We start from the raw sequence: 22,618 nt of genomic DNA on the forward strand, positions 1-22,618 counted from the left end.
TTGTCTTCACATGTACAGTAAAGGGTCCCATTCCCAGGTATTTTTTGTTTTGGTTTTCCACATTTCTTATGTTGTGTATATTTAGACATGTGTTAAGTGTATTATATGTGTTGTTTTGTGATAGAGACAAATTTAGATAAACTAGAATAATCATTAGTTGTAGCTCTGTATGTCCTGCAGGCAGGATCCATGATAGATGAAATCATGCACTCCACTCACTTGCAGGCTCTCTTTGTCGATGCTGACCACCATCTTTGTTTCTTCGCACTGCACGCTGAGGCCGACGCTCAGAACACCCTGGTGCTCCTCTGGCTCTCCGTTCTCCCAGGGACGGTCATCAAGGAGGGAGGGCAGCGGCAGGTGGGGCAGGCCCTGAGAAACAGGTGGAGGGAAGGGAAAGGGCAGACTGGAGCGCCGTGAAGCAGTTCCTGCTCCTGGATGAGGACTTGAGTCACGCAGGATGGAGAGCTCTGGGGGAAACATGCTGTCCAGAGGATCCACCACATCTGGAAGTCACACAGTCAGTCAGAGCCTCATGAGGCTGATTTTACAGTCATGGAAATTATACATGACTACAACTATAAAACCATTTCACAATATCACGCTAGTTTCTTCATAAGAACAGTGCAATACTAGACATGAACAAAATTGTAGCAGCTGCTAAAATGTATGTCTTGCATATTGTATTTTAGCTGTTATTTAACTTACTGCAACACACTGTTTCTTTTTCTGCGACATCTGAACTTATACAGAGTGGAGTATTCAGAGGATGTTTTTTCAGATTACCTGGCTCTCTGAGCCGGATATTGAAGTGGTTAGCCACAGGAGTGCTGGTGTAAGACGTGACTGGACTATAGCTGTGCTCCTCTGCCCACTTGATCAAGGCTTGTGACCCTGATGGCAAGTGCTGCTTGGGGGATTTTGACACTTGCATCAGTTTTTCCGTATTTGAACTAACACTCACGGTGTCAGAGGCCTGTGGAAAAGAAAGAAGTTTCATTTATTTTTTTCTTACTGTATCAAAACTCACAAATTGTCATTTCTAAAAGACCATAAATTTAAGTCAGCTCCATTAAGATCATCAGAAACAAAAGACATGACTTACTGTATAGGCATTATCACAGATAGAACTTCAAGTACAGTCCTGCATTTTTTCTGTGTCAAGTGTGAATCATGTGAATGAGTGTGAGGTAATGGGCGTGTCACAGCTTGATCAATTCTGAGAAACCATACCAAACATGTTAGATTGCTCCTAAAATTTGTGTCTTGCCCGGCAACCCTCCCTGTGTGAGGGAGTGAGTCTTTCTCACAGCCATTTCCCACACATCCAAGTCTCTTGAGCAACACTGAGGAGAACCCACTTTCTGACAGACGCGAGGGTTCAATTTTATGAGGCTATCATATCGCATAGTTGACCCACTCCCAACACTTGTTGCACAAGCACCGCATCCTGTGTACCACTCACTGAAAATCACAATGTCAGCGTTTTGGGATAATAAAAACAATATCTTGTCAACATGTGCTGTCTATGTATTAAATGTTGGAAAACCTCTGAATTAATGAAACAATGAAACAATCCATCCAATTGTTTTCAAGACCAACGTGGTGAACAGTCTGACCAACAGACCAACATTGCTATCCATGGATCTATGCTGCTAGAATGACTAAAAATGCTAATCACTCATTTCAAATCTTAATTGTTAGAATTTTTGCTTTTCTCAGTTTAAGATCATTGTCAATTCAAAATCTTTGGGTGTTGGACTGTTGGTTGGGGGAAAAAAAAGATATCTGAAGACCTCATCTTTGTTGCAACTTTGTGCCATTTAATAAGCTAAACAATTAATTAAAAAAATAATCAATTGCAGCAATATTGAAAAATGATAGAAGCAACTGTTACTTATGTGCCCTACTGTGAACATAAGTAGCAGTTATGAAACTGCTTTACTGTATAAAGTGCAATAACTGTTTATGCATAGAAAAAAAAATCTAAATTCCAAATCCAAACTGCTGTGTGTTGTAGAAAGTGGTAAGTGGATATGAAAACATAAATCTGTTGGGTATATCTTCACCAAAGGCATTACCATCCATTTGTGCTGTTCTGTAAGTTTCACAGGCGTTGACCTGCATTACACTCACACAACCTGACTGACTTATAGTACAGAAGTGACGGGGCAGCTGTACAAACACACTGCGCCTGGCAAAAGTGCAGTGTCATGGCTGCAGCAGCCCTGTAGGAGTATCAGCATTACACACTGAGGAAACCCAGAGTCCCTTGCCTCCACTGAACCAGTACAGGACCAACAGAACAGAGAGGTGCACAACAAATGGGCATCAAGGATCAGCCACACTGTGACTACTAAATGTCACCAGAATCAGCAGAAATTAAATGATTTTGGGAACCTCATAATATTGGTGAGTTTCTTTCAGTTTTATTGCACTTATTCTTTTGCTCCAGAGACAGGGTTTAAAATTCCAACCATAGAGCAAGTATGGTGGCTGGACAGAAGCCAGTTTCCCGTTGACATGCTCTACAGTTACACTATTCTCCCAAAGTGTACATAGGTGTCATTTTCTTACAGTTCCTAAGGGTCCTACGAGATGTGAGTAATACTAATGAAGATTTAATATCAAAACTGTATACTCATGCCCAGTGCTGACATGTATGAAACCACATTTGTAAGTAAAGGGCACTATGATATATTGCAGTAATTAGCTAACGCTTGTCTTTTGTGTGTGGCGAGGAGGTCCTAACAGCTCGCAGCTTATGTAAGTGCCTGAAGCAAGCGCTGCTCATAAGTCATATTATGACTGATGGTAGGCAACTTGGGCTCTATGTGCAGCTAAAGCTCTGCAGTAGCCTTGGCTCTGAAAATATGTGATGCCCCAACCACTCTTGCCTCTGGCTCTCTGAATGTGATGACAATCCCCAAAGCCGCTGCGATGAAATTTCACAGTTTCCTCCTAACCTGTTATCCCCACCCTTTCCTGCAGTGTGGACCTGGCGCCAATTCAACACACGTCCCAGTTTGACAAATTCTTTGGTCACTGGTGCAAAGTGATTACATCTCTGTCTGTGACATGACTTGTATGCCACTGTGATGTGTGATAAGACTATATAAAATCTCAGTGGTGAAGTCTGTAAAGGTAAAAAAAAAAGGATATTTCTGGATGGGAAGTTTTTGACTGCTGTCATGCTGCCAACTTACCACTACATCCAGTCTGCCAATCACACCGTGGGCCTTGATAACCCAGTTGACAGACTTTGCGCACTTGAGCAGCAAGACGACATCCCGATGCAGTGGGGCATCATCCTCCATAGGCCGTAGATCTACTATGACATCTACCTGGAATGCACTGCAGAAAGAGAGAGAGAGAGAGAGAGAGAGAGAGAGAGAGAGAAAAAAGAATTCTGGATGGTTAGGTTCTCCTTACTGTTATCGTGCCTTCTGTGTCTGGCCAACTAATTAAAAAGCTGGATGCATACCCAGAAAAAAGGTAGACATGTGCACTACTGACCAGATAGCGCTCTGGTGAGATACAGCACAGCTATCACTACATTCCCAGATTTGTACAGAATAATCACTCCACTGGGGGAGTGAGGAGATTATCTGGCAACCTGGACTTTGAGACGCAGTTTTGAAATATCTTTCTCACAAGAACACCAGTAAATGTACCGTCCAAAACAAACCCCACAGAGATTAGTGAGAGCATCTTGACCTCAAAAATAAACTATGACAACATGTATTCTTTGCTTTGGCTGCTTTGGTTGCTTACCTGCTGGAGTTCGGGGCTTGAAGCTCAATTATGTGGACTTCTCGGTCTTTGTCAGGTCCAGACAGGACACAGCCCTTTGATGCCTGTGACTCCACGTAGCCCCCCAGGTAGTTCAGAGACAGGAACTTGGTATCAATCTTGCAGGTGTCAGAAAACACTGGATCTGAAAGTGGAGATGTGTTTATGTTACTGGTTGGGGGTTCTGTGGTGCTATTTTGATCCCCCAAAGGAGAAATACGGCTTGTTGTTGCTCCTCCACCACAGAGAGGTCAGAACGAGAGGGCAGCTACAGAACAACTACTGGCAGGAATTCAATGTCCTGCTCACAGATACTTCAGTAAGTTGGATGTTTGCTTTGACCCTGCCGTTCCAGCTGAAGAGCACTCACTTCTCACTTTACTAATCAACCCTGCAGCTGGTATTCCCATTGTCTTCCATCCAAATTTAACTAAGCCAAGCCCTGTGTTGGATGAGATTGGGTGTGCTCTGGCTGGCATGACCTGTCTTCCTATCAACAGGGAAATTTCTCTTCTCGTTTTACGTGGGAAAGCTAAAACCGAAATTCCTCCACAAGAACAGGACAATAATATTCATAAACACATTCATTCAAAAGTTCTAGTGTTTTTCCTCCGCTATCACAACTGTTCAAATATTCGTTAACTGCTAAGAAAGCACCTTCACAGAACATGAAAAGTTAGTCCCCTTCTCAGCACTTGGAGAAAACACGAGACAGATGCTTCCTTATTTGGCAAACAGAGCTTTGGACAAAGTGTAAACTGTAGGTTGGCACCTTCCTCTCTGGAACCCTTGTGGCACTTTAAAAAGCTGAGATGAGACCTTGAGCACGGGCCTGGTTAGGAAGCAAAGTGAGAATCTGTCTGCCTTCATGAAACACTGCTAAAGATGTGAAGGACTGGAAATCTACAGCTCCTTGCTCTAAGTATACATCATGGCACTCTGGGCTTTTGCCAAACCACAACCCCTAATGACACAAACGCTTGAAGGTTGTGCAACCACTCTGTTCTCCGCAGTAAATAGAGAGAGAACTTATCACCAGCAGTAGTGGAGCCATTACTTCTCTCCAGACCTTGTTTTATTTCCATGCAGTGAAAGATGCTCATTAAAAACAAGACGTCCTGTCTGAGAGCTGATGCACTGTGAAGCTGAACGTGCTGTCTGTTCACTGTATAGACCGGCCAACAGAAAATGAAGAATTGAAGGTTCACGGCTCAAACATGTGTGAAGATCAATCATAGCCTCCCTCGAGAATTCCCCAGTGCTTCTTCACTTCACACACACTCCTCCATAAACCTTCCTTATAGCATAAATTAGAGAATGATAGCCTACCTCCTGCTTATTTATCACAGATTTTTTTCCACTAAAATTTGGTCAATCTGTACATGCCCTCAGCCAGATTTTTAACACTTATTTTTTGTTGTTTTATTGTAGACTTATTATCTGTGAAAACTGTGGGCATAACACCACTTTGTCAAGGAGACTAATGACAGGCATTTCCAAGGATTTGAATGACATATTGCCAGTGACTATCTGCCCATCTGATAAAAAATAAATTCACACTTTCCAAAGTCTAGCTTCTAGCTTCATGTTTTAGTTTCTATATCTTTCAACATCTCTATTTGTCTTCCTCTTGCACATAACTACACATATACAAACAGATATAAACACAGTAGTGATAGTCTCAGGCCTGACAGTTCAAACAATGACTCTGATGTCTTTTTTTCACCACTAGCAGCACAAGCAAGCTGGTGACACGATACACATTCCTGTTGCTGTTGTCACACTGTTCTGTTGACTGACCGTCGGTGGTGGTAACACACAAAGGGAGTGAAGAGGCCTACAAGTTAGCAATCACGGATATGAACATTGCATGATTTAAAACATTCTGAAAAACTTTTGGTTTTGTAAATGTTTGATGAGCAACATTTTGATGGAGATGTGTTTATGTTTCTGGTCAGGGGGTTCTGTGGCGCTATGTTGATCCCTCAAAGAAGACATACGGCTTTTAGTTTCTCCTCCACCACAGAGAGGTCAGAGCAAGAGGTCAACGTCTTTGTTAGACCTCAAGGACAAACATAACTTTTGTTTCTGGCCTCATATTGCTTGTTTGTCTGACCAACAGTTCAAAACCAAAAGATATTCAGTTTACTATCACATAAGAAAAGCAGCAAATCCTCACATCAGAGAAGCTGGAGCTAGGTCATTTCTGGCAACTGTGCTTGAAAAATTTGTTAAATGACTAATCAATTATGAAAATAGTTGCAGTTCATTTTTCTGTTGATCTAGTAATTTATTAATCCATTTTGTTTCAGCTCTGATAAAAAAGAACATGAGCGTTAAGGAAAGAAAGTATTTGTTTATACATTCTGTGAACTCTCTTTTTTCGTCTGGGGTCATCATTTTTTAGGCTGTAAGCAGCCACAACTCAGAATTACCACGAGTAGCCTGTTTAAGAGTTCGGAAAAGTTAATGTCTGTTGAGGGAAGGAAATTCTTTAACCAGAGTAGTACATGTAAATCTGTAGCCAGGGCTCAAACACAAAGCTAAGTAAAGTTCTAAGAGCTGAAGGGGACTGGGGAGGCGTGCCTTAAGGCCTAGAGCTATGTTTGGGAATTTTGGGAATCTAGTACACACCTTCTCCAACTTTGATGTAGATGTCTTGAGTCATCCTGAGCTCAGAGAAAGAGGTGACCGCCCTGTACTTCCTCTGGGCCCAGTTGAGGAGGTGCTCATTGCCATGGGGAAGGATCTCCTTTTGGATCTGGCAGGAGAGGGAGAAGTTTCCCTGCTGAAAGTGGACCTCTGAGCCTTCAGATACCTTGAGGAGGAGAAAACGCAGGAGTGTTAGAGGACAAAAGAGCTTCTGTGATAATGTGGATAATGTCGTCAGTCTATACAATTTTATTGACATTCAACAAAAAGCGAAAAAGTGAAAAAGTAGACTGTCTTCATATAAAACGAAATCATTCAGGACTCCGCCAACAGCAACCTCTTAGCTGAGAGTGATATGCACATAAAAGTCAACTTTATTTTACACAAGAGATGTAAGATTGTAAAATGAAGAACCTAGAGGCAAACTGAAAAAAAGAGCTCAGCCTTTCCAAAATTAAACCCTCTCTATAAACATTGGTGAAACCCATCCTTCACACTCCATCCCAACCGTTATTTCAAAGCTTCTACAAATATGCTCTGCGTATTTTTACACATGTTCCTCTACACAATAAGGTGTCTGGTTTCCACTGTTTACACAGTGTACTGCGTTATAGTGCGTCATCACAAATGTGTAGGTCTATGCTTCAAGATGGCCACAAGGAGTAACAGAGCAGACATGAAAATTTGACAAAGAAAGACAGACAAACAGTCAGATAGGAGGGCGAGTAGGTAGGAACACACATTCATAACAGGTAAAACGCTCACACACAAATGGTCAAGGTGCACACTAGTACTCAGGGGTTAAACTGCTGTATAAAAGCACCTTTTGAATATATCCAGATATTTTCAGAGGACAATAACTTATTATATTGCCATTTCTGCACCCTTTAGGATCACTGAATACTACACTGATAAAAGGGGTGGTTGTTGTACTGCATCCAGCTGTGAAACGTAAACAGTCACAAAGATGAGGGAGAAGTACTAAAAAATATGGAAGGTGAAGAAAAAATGATTTGACAGGGGAACTGGCGTGGCCATATTTAGAAAGGACCACCCCTTTGGCACTTAATGGAGCTCAGCCCATATGCTTCATTTCAGAGAGATAAACATTCACATGTGCTGAAAAACCTACTGAACAACCAAATGAGTCCAAGCACAAGGTCTAGACAGCCTACCTCATTTTATTTCCAAGCTTGTTTTTCTTACTCCAAAAGGTATCCTCTCTGTATGCACGAGCATTCAGCTGAGACCGCGCCAATTAAAACATTAAATCGACAAATCCGTTCGAATCCAAGAGGAAAACATATGACTGCTTTTGAATGAAGTTGTCCCTAAATTGCAATCTTGCTTTAATGATAGTAGAGTAATATCCCTTTGGGGTCTTTAGGTTTTTCCGACATAACTATTCAAATCCCCTCATGTGCAACATTTGTCTGACCTCTGGACGCTCCTGTTGATGTTCCTGGCATTGTCACCAGAGGCAGTAAATACTGGGGCCTAGGAGACAGACTCTGTCGAAGAATTCAGGTTGATTTCATTTTTAGTGTGTTCACTACGGCAAGAGGGAACGGACAGAAAGATGGGGAAGAGGAGAGAGGTGGCGCCCTGAGCCAGTGAGGGGGGCTGGGGTTTCTTTGCTAACCTCGCCAAGCTCAGCAGAGTTTATCAGTTTAATTGTGGGAATACGACTGTAATTAGTCGCAAAGAATTAGAGGGGAAAGCCTGAAAGCCAAATTAGCTCCAGGCCCTCCAGAGCTCTGAAAACCTCAGGAATTTGAAACGGGGAAGTGCGGTACCCACTCTGGGCTTTAACAAACTCTCTCTCTCTCGCTCTCGCTCTATCTGTATCTCTCTCTCTCGCATGCCCAGTTTAAAGAGCAAAAGGACTTAAAATGCTGGAGAGCAAAGAGCAATTTCAGTCACAGGTTTAAACGGGATATTTAAATATATGTAAATATACTGTACTATATTGCATACTATTTGCATGAGCTGTCATTCAATACTCAAATAGTGTTATGATTGTTGCTAATATACTCAAATAAAGCATATAAAATAAAATATAAGACAAAGGTCTTACAAATTCAAAGAAAACCATTACAATTATAAAAGTCAGATTTATTTAAAGCATAGTGTGCTTCAGTAAATCCGTTTGGTTTATTCTCTTGTTAGGAAACTGCTAAAGACCTTAAAGATCTTTGTGTTGGATTCATGTGACCAACCAGTGCTTGCAGCAAAGGTCTCATGTCTATCTAGAGCTCTTCTGAGCTGTAAGCAGAAGTCCTTTGCCAAGTAAAGCATAAGCTCACAATATGAAAACAGAGCCCATCTCTTAGTAAGCAATCTATTGGTATTACTGCCAAAAACTGTTTTGAATGTAGATGTTGTTAGCTGTAAAGACCCTGTAATGTGTTCTGAACTTTAAATACAGGAAAACTGGATATTACCTCGACTTACAGAGGAATTTCCACAGACTTGGCAGTTGAGAGCAAACGAAGAATGTAGAGAAGAGCGACATACCATAGGGACTGAAAGTCCTGCTTTCATGTTTGTAATGCTAGAAACTCATGTACTCATGTCCGTAATGGTATTTGCAGGCGGGCATGTTACTTCAACAACTCAAATGTTGACTTCAGTAACATAAAGTGTCAGTTCAGTAGTATATCTCTTTATAATACTAATGCACTGTCCTTTAAATTGAAAAATAAACTTTTCTTCATTATCTGTTGTGATAAACACACATCTGCCACTACTGAGAACCCTACATGGACCAAAAACATTTAAAAGTATGTTTCCTGTCCTTTCTCCCTATAAGCATCAACATATTCAAGCCATATGTGCAGTAAAAAAGGGGAAAAAAAATGCCAAATGTTTGAGATCAATTATCATCAAGCTGTAATCCTCCACTCAGCTCTCACTGAGCAACACCCTGAGCATGGGAAATCGCAAAAGGCTGTTTGGAAATTAAGAGGTGTTGCAAACGGCAGAGGGTGATGGAAAGTGCAAGAAGGGTTGATAGATATAATGAGAATGCTGTAACTCTCTGGTGATATTAATGTGATAAATGCTTTTGTGGCTGATTTGATCTTCTCTCTTTTGATGAGATATGGGAGTTAATCATGCCGCTTGCTACAGATGTGTGTGTGTTCTTGTGAACTGGCGAGCTATGTTGCGGAGAAAACAATACCATATGTTTCAGCGCCACTCTGGAGCGTTCCTCTGCCATGCCTGTCTCCAAATAAAAACCAATAGTGGCTACCCATGGTTTCCATCAACAATTACACTGAGGAGAGCGCTCATGTGTGTGAGAGCGATGGAACTCATACACAAGCCTTCAACTAATGAAAGAAATACAGGAGTGAAAAAGGCACAACTTGGCAAACAAACAATAGGCAATGCGAGCCAACAGCAAAACTTTACAGTGTTGTTCCATCAAGAGTCATAAAACATTTGCTCCAGATCAAGCCTTTCAAGCAGAGATGCAGCACAGCCCTCCTCCCCAAACCCCCCGAAAGGAAATATATACATTTGGCCACAGAGTCAACACAGCCAAACTGCACATGTGTCTCACTTTGAATCCCTGTGTCCCTTGGTAAAACAAAATTTGGCCTGATTTCAATGTTCATATTTCATGTCAATTTAGACCCATGATGATTCCTGCCTGCTGCTGATTGACAAAGAGTACTGGAGAGGACGTGTTTTACAACAAAAGTCTGGATTCTGGCATTTTAAAAGCCGGCAGGGTCCAGTGGCCAACAGTAACAGTGTGTTCAGCGTCTCTGATGCCTTTCCAGGCTGCCCATCTGTGTCCACGGAGCACAGAGTATAGGGACCAGGAAACAAGGACTGGCAGGCCCGATTCAGAGTCCAATTAGCCCCAGGAAACAGAGTGAGGGAGGTCTGGCGGCGGGTTTCTGTTCTGAAACATTAAGTCCCAAAATCTGTTCCTCCTTGACTCAGTTATTTTACGCTCTCATCACAGCAACTCCTCATCTTCACCTGAAGCGCACAGCGCAGATCAGAAAGAGTGGGAATTGGCAAGGTGACTAATACACCAACGTTTTGGCATCTGTGATCATTGTACATACTTGTTGGGTCTGATGCAAGTTTTCAATTTAACTGACTGCTTTCCGAGGTGATGTGACACAGCAAAAGTGTAAGGAATGGATTTAACGGTGTGTTTATCAGCTCTAATGTAAGCTTCAATAATTAGCGTGTCTGGCTAACTAGCATACTACCTATAGTAGTATTACTACTATAAAGCATTACTTCCAAGTTTGTGGGGATAGTAGTTACATTAAAAAAGCACCATTCATGATAGCACATTCACTGAATGGTATTTCCCCACTATGTGGAAACTGATTTAGGTTAACATTCACAGTTCTGTCCTGTTCGTTACTGGATTATTATTGGCCAGTGTTACCTGAGACATTTGCCAAACACATCAGTTAGTTCTCATTTTAAAAGCCCTTTCTCTTGTAAAAAGAGAAAACACATGGTTTGAAAATACATACACATACACATGTATAAGCTAAGCAGCCAAACAGGGTTATGTTACAATGAAATAACAGTCTGATCTCACATTTTCCCTCATCACATGTAACCGACTTACAAGCTTTACACTGCAATAAAAGCAGTGTCTTCTACATGGGATATCAACCAGTGAGGATGCTGACTCTGTGTCTGGAACATGCAGCTTCAGCCTCAGTCTTTTAGCATTATATCATGTATTTAGCCATAAAATGCAAATTTAATATCTTTCGCAGGGTTCTTTTTTTAAAACGAGTTAGCTGGAAGCACTAAAAAAGACAACCAGAGATAATGTTGTCAACCAACTCATGGAATGAACGTTAATGAATGTAATTAGCTAGCCAGCCTCGGCTGATCAAATCTGCTGGTGATAGTTGTTATTGCAGCAGACAAACATCAACAGACAAGAAATGCTTTTGTCTGCTTTGAGACCAATCAATGTGTGTGATGCGTTTGTTTCAAAAAATTCAAAACTGTCAGTGTCAAGTGGTAAACGTGAGAACGGGAAGCTTGACAGGTGTGGCGACAATAAATAAGGGGGATGTTGAAAGGATGTTGCGTGGTATTTCAGTTTCGTGGTATGTTAAGGAGGTGTCGCTGTGGAGAGAACCTGAGAAGAGGAGCAGCGTCTGGGACTCCTCTGGGTTATGGCCATGCGGAGTCAGGCTGGTGAATATACCAACAGCTCACACTGCCAGAGGGCTCGGTGCTGTCACTCAAAACACAAAATACTTAACACCTACTGTAATTCAGCAGAGGCCCCTGCAGTCAGTCAAAACCATTAGTTCAGCTTTGTCTGACTGCAGGGGCCTCCTTCTTCACTTCTAAGATTCCCTTTATCTCTCCTCACCCCACTTGAAAAACCGCAACTATGTGTCAGACAAGTATCATACTGAAGGGCCAACAGGGAAAGCTAATATCTCACTTTTGACTCAGAAAATATATTCTTGCTCCAGTCAGATAAATGTCTGCGTAGCTACTGTAAATTAATGAAGACACACACTCCTCTAATACTTTATCATTTAAAGAGTCAATTCAAAGCAGATTTTTTTTAATATGAGATAATGAAGACATGAAAACTCCTTACTCTGCATAAGGACTGATCCAACACTGTTAGACACACAGCAACAGCGCCGCCTGTACTGTAGATTTTAATGATGGTTGTCAGCTGTTTCCTGTCTGCCACCACTGACAAGGGAAAACATTTACTATGATGCTGACCTGCTGGTCTAAAAAAAAAAAAAAAAAAAAAAAAAAAAGAAAAAAACCACCCATCTCGCTGGCTACACATTATCACAGCTTAAGAAAACACAAGCAGGCCAGATGCACATCCATCTGCATGAAACGCATCCATTTCTTTTGACATGAGAACATTGCCATTACTACAGGAAATAATAATTAAAAGGAATATTTGGCACTCGTGCCTTGTGTCTTTGGGTTGTGGATTTATCTGAAAGCTATGATCCCACTCAAGCACGAGAAAATTATAAAAAGATTGTTGGAGCTGTCCATTTCACCTCACTCACTGGTTATCAATTTTGCAGGGACCTCAAAAATGTTTTATGGGCAGAACAACTGATTTTCTAAATTTCTCTGTGAATTCTCTTCAAAGGAAGATTTATTTGGATGCTAAGTAAAAAAACTTATCCTTTAACCATTTCAAGTGTACAGTAATCACTCTTGATGCAGACGTGAGGATTTACATATATGTCTGCTTGATGAAAGTCACACGTCAGATAAGCCAAAAAAAGTTTCAAAAAGTCTAGAAGACTCACATTTTTACTCCAGCTGTTCTAAATGTCAAAAAAACCCTGAGCCAAAGAGACTATTTAAGTGGAACACAAAGCTCTTTATATAATGTGTGTGTGCGCATGTGTGCAGATGAGCCTGTGCATAACACGGGGATTTTGCAATCAATGTATATTCTCCTCTGTGTCACATTTGCTTTCACAAGCAGGATGTTTTGCGCACGAGATGTAAGCAAGAAAACACTCGACCACATATGGAAATAATTTGTGTACCTGATACTGCGTTCTTGCAGAATGTTGTGGTGTTATCATACAGTTGAAGATGATTACTTCTTGGAAGCCAAAGATGCAGAAAAGCCTTCGGAGCATATAAGGAAAAAGGAAAAGTCTTCGTAGCAATATAGTATAGTTAAGCCACGGCTGAGGCTTCTGGGTCTTATTTTGCTATGATTTTCTCATGTGATACACAGGCTTTGAACAAGAGCACTGAAGCAGTCCATTTTTACATTTTTTATTAAGTTTCCCAGCGAGGCCCCGTGGTACCTTTACTAAATATGGCTGGCTCTCCAGGGGACCTGACTCCAACTAAACTGAGATACTGTTCCTCCCTCTTCTCTTCTTCTTCTTCTTCTTCTCTTCTCCTCGCTGGATTGTAACAAAGACTTCTTGTTTGAATCAAGTTGTGTCTTGCACACATTACAAATTTGGATCACTTCACACTGAAGATTGGACACTAAAAGATTCAAACCAAATCAAAACCAATTGATGACACACATTACTTCAGTAGATGAGCAGATGCATCAGCGGAGTTTTAGAGGTTTTAGTGTTTGCTACCACGCATTCCCCTTTGTTAGGGGTTTTCGTGGTATATGGATACGCCCTGCCTGATTTGAACAGCTGCCAAACTATCAACAGGGCTGTTTAGAGAAGGGAGGGAGGCAGTGGGGATACGGCCTTGTGCTTTTTAACACAAAACACGCGAAAACAATCATTTTATCAGGGAGTCGAGTGTGAATAAAGCTGACAATGCACATTTCATCTTTTTTTAGATACATGAACTTTTCACCATGATGTGAGGGAGTGATACTGGCTTGAATGTGGAAAAACATTCAGAACAATCATATTTGTGTTCATCACTATATAAAACTACGGCCACAATTATTGTGTCCTAAAGATAAATGGAGAGAATTTATTTGCACAGTTTTGAGAGTATTACACAGCTGCAGCTAAATATGTACACGTAGATTAAAATATGCATGGGTATGCAGAGATTGAAGCCACGCTACATTAACTGTAGTCAAGGTTAAACTATTATTATGGAAAACCTGAGTGTGGAAAGTCCTCCTCTGCAAATTAACATCATTTTTAATATTGTACTCAAAGAAACGGGCCAGTGAAATGGGAATACAGTTTAGACTGTGAGGAAATGAATACACAGTTTTAGGAAGTAGGATTTAAATGGTTTTAGTGATGCCGGACTCACATGAAAGGTGCGTTTGATGCCCGGGGCCAGGTTCTCTGTCTTGATCTTCCAGATCAGTGGTTGGGGGGAGTTGAGCACGAAGACCAGGGGCTTCTGGTGGCGCAACAAAGACTGGATGGGCTTCAGATGCAGCTCAACCTGGTAAGGCAAAAAAAAAAAAAAAAAAAAAAAAAAAGAGACAGAGATTGGAGTCACATAAAGGAACAACATGCTGGTGAAACAGTATCTGTGTACTGTGGAGGAGATAAAGGCAAAATCACTGAAATTCACTTCAAGATCAGTCGCAGCGCATCACATGAACCCATTTCACACAGCTACACCGTTGCAAATGTCAAAGCTTTGATTTTCTCATGCTCACTCAATGTAAGCAAAAATATCAGCCGATAAACAGTTGCTATCCTGGTGTAATTGCAGCGCTATAATGTTGTAGATTGTTCTTCTTTATCAGGCTTTGTGGTTGTTTATGTACTCACTTTGCTGATAAACTCACAAAGACGGCATGCTGTGTTTTCCCTAAAAGGCACTTGCTTAGCTCTGATATGTAGCCTCAGCAGGATCTGAACTTTCACACAGAGGAGTCTTTGTTAGCAGAGAAAAAAATAGTAAGTAGCAGGTCTCTGTTACTATCTTTACAGCATGCAACTATGCCTTTGGTTTTCTTTAAAATACTTTTTCACAGTCTGTTTGTGAAAAACAAACCAAACCATGTTTTGGGCTCTAAGCTGTTGTTTCGTTGTTTCCGGTGTTGCATTCACTGAACCCAAACTCATCTCAGGCATCTAGCTTTACATCATCATTTTTACAGACATGCATAGCTTTTAAATAGTACTTTATGACTGATGAACACTGGCCAAAACTTAAAAATTGTTACAAATGTCATCCTTTCACATTTTCTCTCATCTCTCTCAAGCTTTGATGAGAACTGATAGTCTAGAAGGTATGTTGGTCTGTCTGACACTCTTCTTTAAACTTCTCCCCATTTGTATTCCCACACTAATCGCATTAACCCCATGCTCTGTGTCAGTGATAAAAGTCTGTAAATCATTAATTCATCCCACAAGGATTCACATTATATGATATAATGATCCCTACAGAAACTTAATCAGTCACGGCTGGCAAAAATATTGGCACATTTGCTTTTTACAATAAATGCAGCTCTTGTGTTTCCATTTAAGCTAATAATGGAACAAACTATCTATAATCGCAACGTTAGAGACTGTAAAAATGAGTTGACAGTTTAATATTAGGGATGTCTGAATGAGTTAGAAACATGAAAAACTGTAGAGAACATTCATACCATTCATTTGTGTGGATGTGGTTACGGTGAGTATATTATCGAGACAGAGATATCATTTTTCTGGCGCTCTGCATTTCTACTACGCTCTCTTTGTTTCAATTATTATGAATCATACAAACAATACTTTATTTTTTTATAGACTGCTTTGCAAAAGGACGAAGTAAACAATTTATGTAATATCTGTATACTGTTAACCAACCTACAAAATAAAACTCTTGCTGTTGATACAGTGTATCTACATAGTGACATTTTTCTTTTGTGTGATTAATAAGCTCTCTCCACGCTGTCTGTACTATTTACGATTGGCCAAAGCGGCAGAGGAAGCGCCTTTCTGTATCATTACTGCGTTTGAAAAGACAGACTGGACTGTGTCTTTTTGCTGTTCAGCAGAGTGGTGAGTCTTTCTCTAGAGAAGCAATCTAGGGGATGATCACCTGACCGGCTCATTAGTAGTTGAAAGTGAAGTGAAGTAATCATCTAAACAAGCTAGCTCGTTAGTGTAAACTACTGGCAGCTGGCACATAGTGAACAGTACTCAGAATCTTGCGGTTAAACTTTTAAGCACATCATATCATTGTTTTAAGCTTATCGTGTTGAAAGCTCTGAATAAAGACCTCGCTAGCAGTGCAGAACTGTAAAGATTATCACTAGGGTCAGTCCAATATCAACACAACAATTACACTGTCTTACCGGTATTTTTTCAGTATTGTCAGTATTAGGTGGCCACTTTCGATTGTAATGATAATATGTGTTTATATGAAAATCATAAACTATAGTAAAGTATACCACTGATGCAATGTGAATTAAAGTGGTCATTTTTGCAGCAGGAAACAAGGCAAATATAAGAGTTTTTTTTAAAAATCCTGGGAGGAAATCAACAACAAGCAGCTGCATTGTTTTATCTGATTTCTTTTATGTAAAAACAAGATTATGTGTAACAAGAAATGTGATTATGCTTGAAACGAACCTTAAGCCAATACAAAAAAAATGGAAAATTGGACATCTACAATTCCATGACAACTTAGCAAACTCCATCAGCTGATGAAGATCCTACGATATCATCCAAAACTCCAGAATAGCTACTAAACTGACCTTCAGGTGAGATTGTGAACTGTGAACTTGAACAAACTTACCATATTCAGTACAGGCTTTGAGGTTAATTGATAGACAATAATGATAATTTGAGTTGCAATATTGGTCAGAAAAAAATGCAACTAGATGTTCTCCTAAATTTGTTAACTGTCAGTAGGCAAGAAATGAACAAAACCTCACTGTATCTCCCCCTCACACACACACACACTTCACCAAGCCAACTGTGTGCTAGATTTCTGTCTAACTCTGTGGCAATTTATTCTACACAAGAAACTGTGAATTCTGTCTTCTGACAGACACTACTCTGTGTTCAAAGACTTGTCACTGTGACACTACATAAAACCATATAATGAAAAAGAGACACTGGCAGCATATACAGAGGGAACATGAAGCATCAAAGCCTAATTATCAGTCCTCCACAGATGTAAGCCCTAGAGGAGAGGAACACAAACGAGAGTGTTTAGTGATGTGGTCCATGAAAGTGCTGCAAAAATCATTAAAAAGTCCCTCAGAGACAAGAAAATGGAAGAAATTACTGAACACTTATCTATGAGGCAAACTAGATGGTGATTCAGAGACTCTCTGCTGTCCTTTTTTCTGCATATTTGCTTCCCTCTCAGCCTAGACTCTGGAAAAAGTCTGTGCATCACACCTCTGGGAATAACAACAACCAAGATATAATCATACCTGGCTTGGCTTTAAGGTCCTGGCTTTGAGAGATGGAAGAGAGAGGCAGAAAAAGAATGAGAGTGAGGGAGAGAGTTGTAAAAGATGAGGAATTTTAAACCCAGACAGAAACATTTCCAGAAGACGTGAGTCACCTGAAAACACACGCATAAACAGAACGCTAAGGAGATGAAATGCCAAGAGGAGCTGAGAGTGAAAAAGGGAAAACTGTGGTGATTATCTGCTGTTATTTGAGATTTAGCAAACAAACACTGATAATACCATCTTAATCTAAGTTGACCAGAGCTGGGTTGCATAATGTAAGCGATGATCGGGACTCAACAGCAGCTGGTGCTCATCTCTGCCCACAGAGTTGCCGTCATGAGGTTTGGTTAGACTGGTATGCATAGCAACAGGCCTTGTCACACAGCCAGGGTGTGGAGAGAAGAGGTGCAGAAACACCAGGCATCAAAGTACCTCTAATGGTGTTCGCAAGGATCAGGTGGCACTGAGTTGTCCCTGGTGCAGTTACCGTCAGAGGGCCTTGCAGAGAGGGTCTGCCGGGGACGGGAGGCCACGCCTGATTGATTATCAGGAAGCTGGCACAGGGATTTGGGGTCCAAGGTCCATTACAGTTATGGGCCGCATTTGCCAGCAGCCAAGGATGGAGGCTTGTCTAGACCTATCACGTTACTGAAATTAAACTCCACACAAGGGACGACAGCTGTAGCAGGATAAGCAAGGCCTGTCACACAGCATACCATTAGTGGTGGTAGCATGAGTAAACAATGGAAATGTAAAAAGAAAACAATACAGCATCAACTTTAAGCTCTAAATCAGCTCCAACAGCAAACACATTGCCAATTGGACCAAAAATACAAATGATAAATCAAACACAAGACTTTATAGTATAATGACACCGCGTGGTTAGATTTAGAAGCTATTGATGCCTGTGACAGTGTAATTGTAATGGGTGATTTGTTTGTCCTGTCTTGAGCATGTGGTTGCAATTTCATGACCTTCCAGGTCAGCTAAAATACACTTAGTCTCAAGTGTGTTTCATAAACACTGTGTATCAACATTGTAATGTGATACTTTCATAGTCAAATATTGTGTCCAGCGATGCAGCCAGCATTCATCCTGCAGTCAGGGTTCAGTACCAGTGCTGCTTAGTGTCCTTGCAGGAAAAGGGAGTTTCCTTTATTGACAGAGCTAATTAAGTGCCTGATGATCCCTGGTGATTCAGAGAAAACCCAAAACATCCTTTAATTAGCCAAAAAGTAAAGCTAATCTAGGAACACACTCTCCCTCCCAGGAAATAATAATCAACTTGAGAAAGACAGACGGCACAATGTATTCCATGACATGAAATATAAACTTACTGCAGTGTCTGAATAATAACAATGACTGGCTTACATGTTTAAATGGGAATCATCATGCATTCAAAAAGACTGATATCCAAGATTATAACAAAAAAAAAAACAACTTGACAAACTAAACTGGATAGACAGCAAACTGAACCCTGGAACATTGTCTTTTATTGCAAAAGTTGAAAACAAAGAAGGCTAGCTAAGGACTGAGCAACAAAAGGAGAAAGGAGCACTGCCTGGAACCAATCATGCCGTGTTATCTGATGTGTGTGTATGCGTGTGTCTTGTCTGTCTGGATCTTGGTTCTTTCTGGATCACTGAGGGTGTACAGCGGGAAAGAGAGCTGGGGCAAAGGAGCTCGGTGACGGAGTGGAGGCGGAACAAAACCTGTTGACCGCTCTTATCAGTGCCACCCACATATTTGAGCACGATGGGGATACCTGGAGCCTTTCCCCTGTAGTGTGATGGTAATCAGTCTGCACTCAGCTCAACGCCAAACTGCAGAAGAAAAAAAACAGCCCGAAGAGACGTCAAAGTGAGACGGGGCCTCCGGATAGGGATCTCTGAGTGATATGGCAGAATGGCAGGACATGCAGAAGAAAACAACACAGCATCGAGGGGGGGGGGGGGGGGGGTCAGGAGGATGGACTGAGATTACACTGTAAAAAAATTAAGGTCGAACGGAATAGAAACTAAGAATACTACAATACCCATAGGCCTTTCCTGCTGTTGCTATGGCGAAGAAGCCAGTCAGAGGCATAAATCACAGTGGTAATGAATTTGAAACACTTTGTCTCCAAAGTTGTAAACAAGACGCACTTATGTAGTAGCTATATTCACCCAAAAGTGACACAGAAATTAAAACCGATTTGCGCTGCGGATTGTAAAATCAGCTTTCTCAACACCAGAATCTTTAGCTTCCGCCTGCCGTTAGCGGTGCATGTGACTGCCTTTTAAGCATGGTTTCTTTCTGAAAAGCACCTTGGGAGTTGTAGTTAACTTCTACCCCAAATTTTTTGTTGTCCCTTCAACTTTTTATCAACGCATCAAATATTTTCTCATGCACTTGTTTATCTTTTGTACTGATGATTTAACTGGGAGAGTTTCATGCCATTCCAAGCCGCAGATGTTCTGAAACTGTGAGGGACTGGTGAGGCAGACAGCCTGGCGAGTTCTGCATTGAATGCACTGCATGACAGACAGGAGTCACACAACGTCACTTTCGTTGATTGAAAATGTTAGTCAAGGTGAAACGAGCAAATAATTCAACAACCGTGTGGTAATGACGGCAGAGAGTTCACAACCCAACTCGGCTGCCGAGAGAGTGATCCGCACTCTGAGCAATCTATGGGAGTTTTCACTTTGGTCTGAATCAGTGGATGAGTTGCCACTTTGTTGCATTTTTCCTTTGGTTGGGTTTGGTTTCACAGGGCAAACTTTCAAGTGAACCAAAATGTATTAACAAAAGCCATGCGGGAGCTGTCACTCTGTTCATTGGTCAGGAATCTTGTGGGCTTGGTGGGGGGAGAAAGGAGAGTTTGTTTTTTAGAAAAGGCAGATAGGCTACAACATTTATAAAGGACTTGATTTTGCTGCTTGCCTTTGTAAAACAGAAAATAAAAAGAATGTATGAACTGTAGCACTCAGGAATATGAAGTGTATTTATTCCACACAGGAGGGTGGATCAGTAAAATGGTCTTTGAACATATTTTCTATCAGCAATAAAGTGTACTAATGTTATTCCTGAAATAAACAGCATCTCTCACTCTCTCCACACCTCTGTGGTGCTGAAAGATTCACAGCAACGGCTACTTTTCAACTGTTTTCTTATTATTCATATTCTTATTCTCAATAATAAGAATAATGATAAATAAAAGCTAAATCAAGTGTTTTATAAAAGGTGTATCTGCCGTTTCTGACCATGAAAACTATTTGCAAGTTGGCTGGTGCCCCCGTGCACTCGCCCGATATATATATATAATCTGGCAGTCATTTGGGCCATATCCCAAGCCAAAATATATGAGCAGAATGTCACATTTGAACGCACTTCAAGGTAACGTCTGTTCATGTTTGGTAATACGTTAGTAATCAATATGAATATTATCAAACCTGTATAAAAATAAGGCTATCAAATAACATCAATTACAAATCATTCATTTGATAGCGAGCGAGAGAGAAAGAGAGAGAGAGAGAGAGAGAGAGAGAGAGAGAGAGAGAGAAAGAGAGAGAGAGAGAGAGAGTGGTCTATGGTCTTTAAATGGAGTTTTAGGGTAGAGGACGTTATTTGATTTTTTTATTTTGTAATGTGTAGGTATGCAGATCTTTTAAAAGACATGTTTATGTTGAAATAAATATACTTATAAAAGTAGTTATGTCTCTTGTTGTATTGGTTTGCCCTCTTATAGACTTAATGCGCAAAATAGGTATTCAATGTGTTTTTTTAAAAGGAATAATTGTACATCATTTTCAGCCAGTTTTGACAGCCCAAGAACTGTATTTCAACTAGTCCATATCTGTGTGGGTTGGCACTAAAAATAGTTTGTAATATTACCACTATGCAATATTAATACCATATAAATACCAACAGGGGATGACATTAGCTGTTGCTCAGTCCCCTCTGTGATTTCAGCACTCCCCATGTAACTCTAGATTTGCTCTGTGTTGTGAGACAGGGCAGTACAGGACTACCTGTTGCTGCCTGCAGCTGGCGCTAGCTAGTTTGTGTGTTTGTCCCATGTTATAAAAAGGAGGGGGCTTTGTTCAATGTGGGATGAAAACACATGATTGTGTGGGAGCTGCTGTGTTAAAATAACATAAACAACAATCAACATCTCATGTGAATCAATGCTAATGTCAGCAAGCCAAATAGTTTCCACTTAAGAGTGGAAAGCTCGCCTACAGTAGCTTTCTAGCTTCCACTTTACACCATTCAGTATTTGGGAGGACCGCTCATGTTGTTCAGGGACAGGTGTCTTAAATCACATAATCATCACCATGTGGGCTTATTAAGAAAGTGGGAAAAAACATCTTGTAACATCATTTGTGGGTTAAAAAGAAACATTCTCCGGTCAGTAGCACCATGATAGTTTTCAGCACGTCTCCTAGCAACACCCTTGGTTGTTGTTAACTGCTGCCAAGGGAAACGCCCACACAGAGGGTTGAAGTGCAGACGCTGATTCAATAAACAATGTCCAAAATTGGGTGCATCCCCTTTTGAAAAACGGAAAACTGTGCACAATAGATGGAGTATTGTTGTATTTTATATTTCCTTACACAAAAATGAGGACAACTCAAATTTCAGTTTGACTTAAGCCCTTACATCCCTCTACCTTTATAATAAAATGTATTCACATCAGGGGCAGAGAGAGAACTTCTTGGGGGAAGATAAGTCCTAGTGAGTAAAAACTGTGTGACATTTGATAACAGTATAAGGACATACAAAAGGCCAAAAGGAATTTTAAACAAAAACACTGCTGGCTTTGTGTGAGCTGAACTTCTATAGTGTGAGCTTGACTCATATCTGACACTGTGCTCTCGCCAGCTGTTTGTGCCTGGTGAGCTCCTCCAGCTAGTCACTCACACAGTCAGAGATATCAACGAATTCCAGCTGATAAAACAATCATCTGCTCTGCCTCACCCTGATTCAGAGCCAGTGGCAGTGTTTGATGTTTGCCTTTGGTAAACTGATTAGAGAAAGATGGCCGGCTCGAGATATCACCGGCCCCTTTTGTTTATTTTTTACCCTGTCATCCGACTGTATGCCTCTTTTTTGAGTTGCTTATTTTTTTGTGACACATTTTTGCAGCCACTTGGGGAAACGCCACCATCCGGAGTTTGCCACAGTGTAAAGCTCTGCATCAACACAAACGCGGTGGTGGCTTGTTAGCAGGGTGCAAAAGGCCACTTTGGTATGTGACGGAGGGAGCATATGGAAAAATGTTCAAATTTGATACCTACACTGTTGAACCAGAGCTGGAGTAACAGAAATAAC

The 22,618-nt window shown here is 40.9% G+C and overlaps 1 protein-coding gene across 1 annotated transcript in view; it reads right to left on the reverse strand.

The window, feature by feature from the left end:
- Window positions 1-22,618, reverse strand: part of tgfbr3 (transforming growth factor, beta receptor III) — a 72,237-nt gene that overhangs the window by 20,823 nt on the left and 28,796 nt on the right. Inside the window, exons 4-9 of the mRNA XM_067597875.1 lie at window positions 14,203-14,340; window positions 6,427-6,610; window positions 3,775-3,937; window positions 3,207-3,354; window positions 787-976; window positions 220-506 (exon numbers count right to left, since the gene is read on the reverse strand). Of these exons, the coding sequence (XP_067453976.1) occupies window positions 220-506; window positions 787-976; window positions 3,207-3,354; window positions 3,775-3,937; window positions 6,427-6,610; window positions 14,203-14,340 (1,110 nt within the window). The remainder of the gene's footprint in view (window positions 1-219; window positions 507-786; window positions 977-3,206; window positions 3,355-3,774; window positions 3,938-6,426; window positions 6,611-14,202; window positions 14,341-22,618) is intronic.

This window comes from Thunnus thynnus, chromosome 8, assembly GCF_963924715.1.
Source record: "Thunnus thynnus chromosome 8, fThuThy2.1, whole genome shotgun sequence".
In the NCBI taxonomy this organism is placed as follows: Eukaryota; Metazoa; Chordata; class Actinopteri; order Scombriformes; family Scombridae; genus Thunnus; species Thunnus thynnus.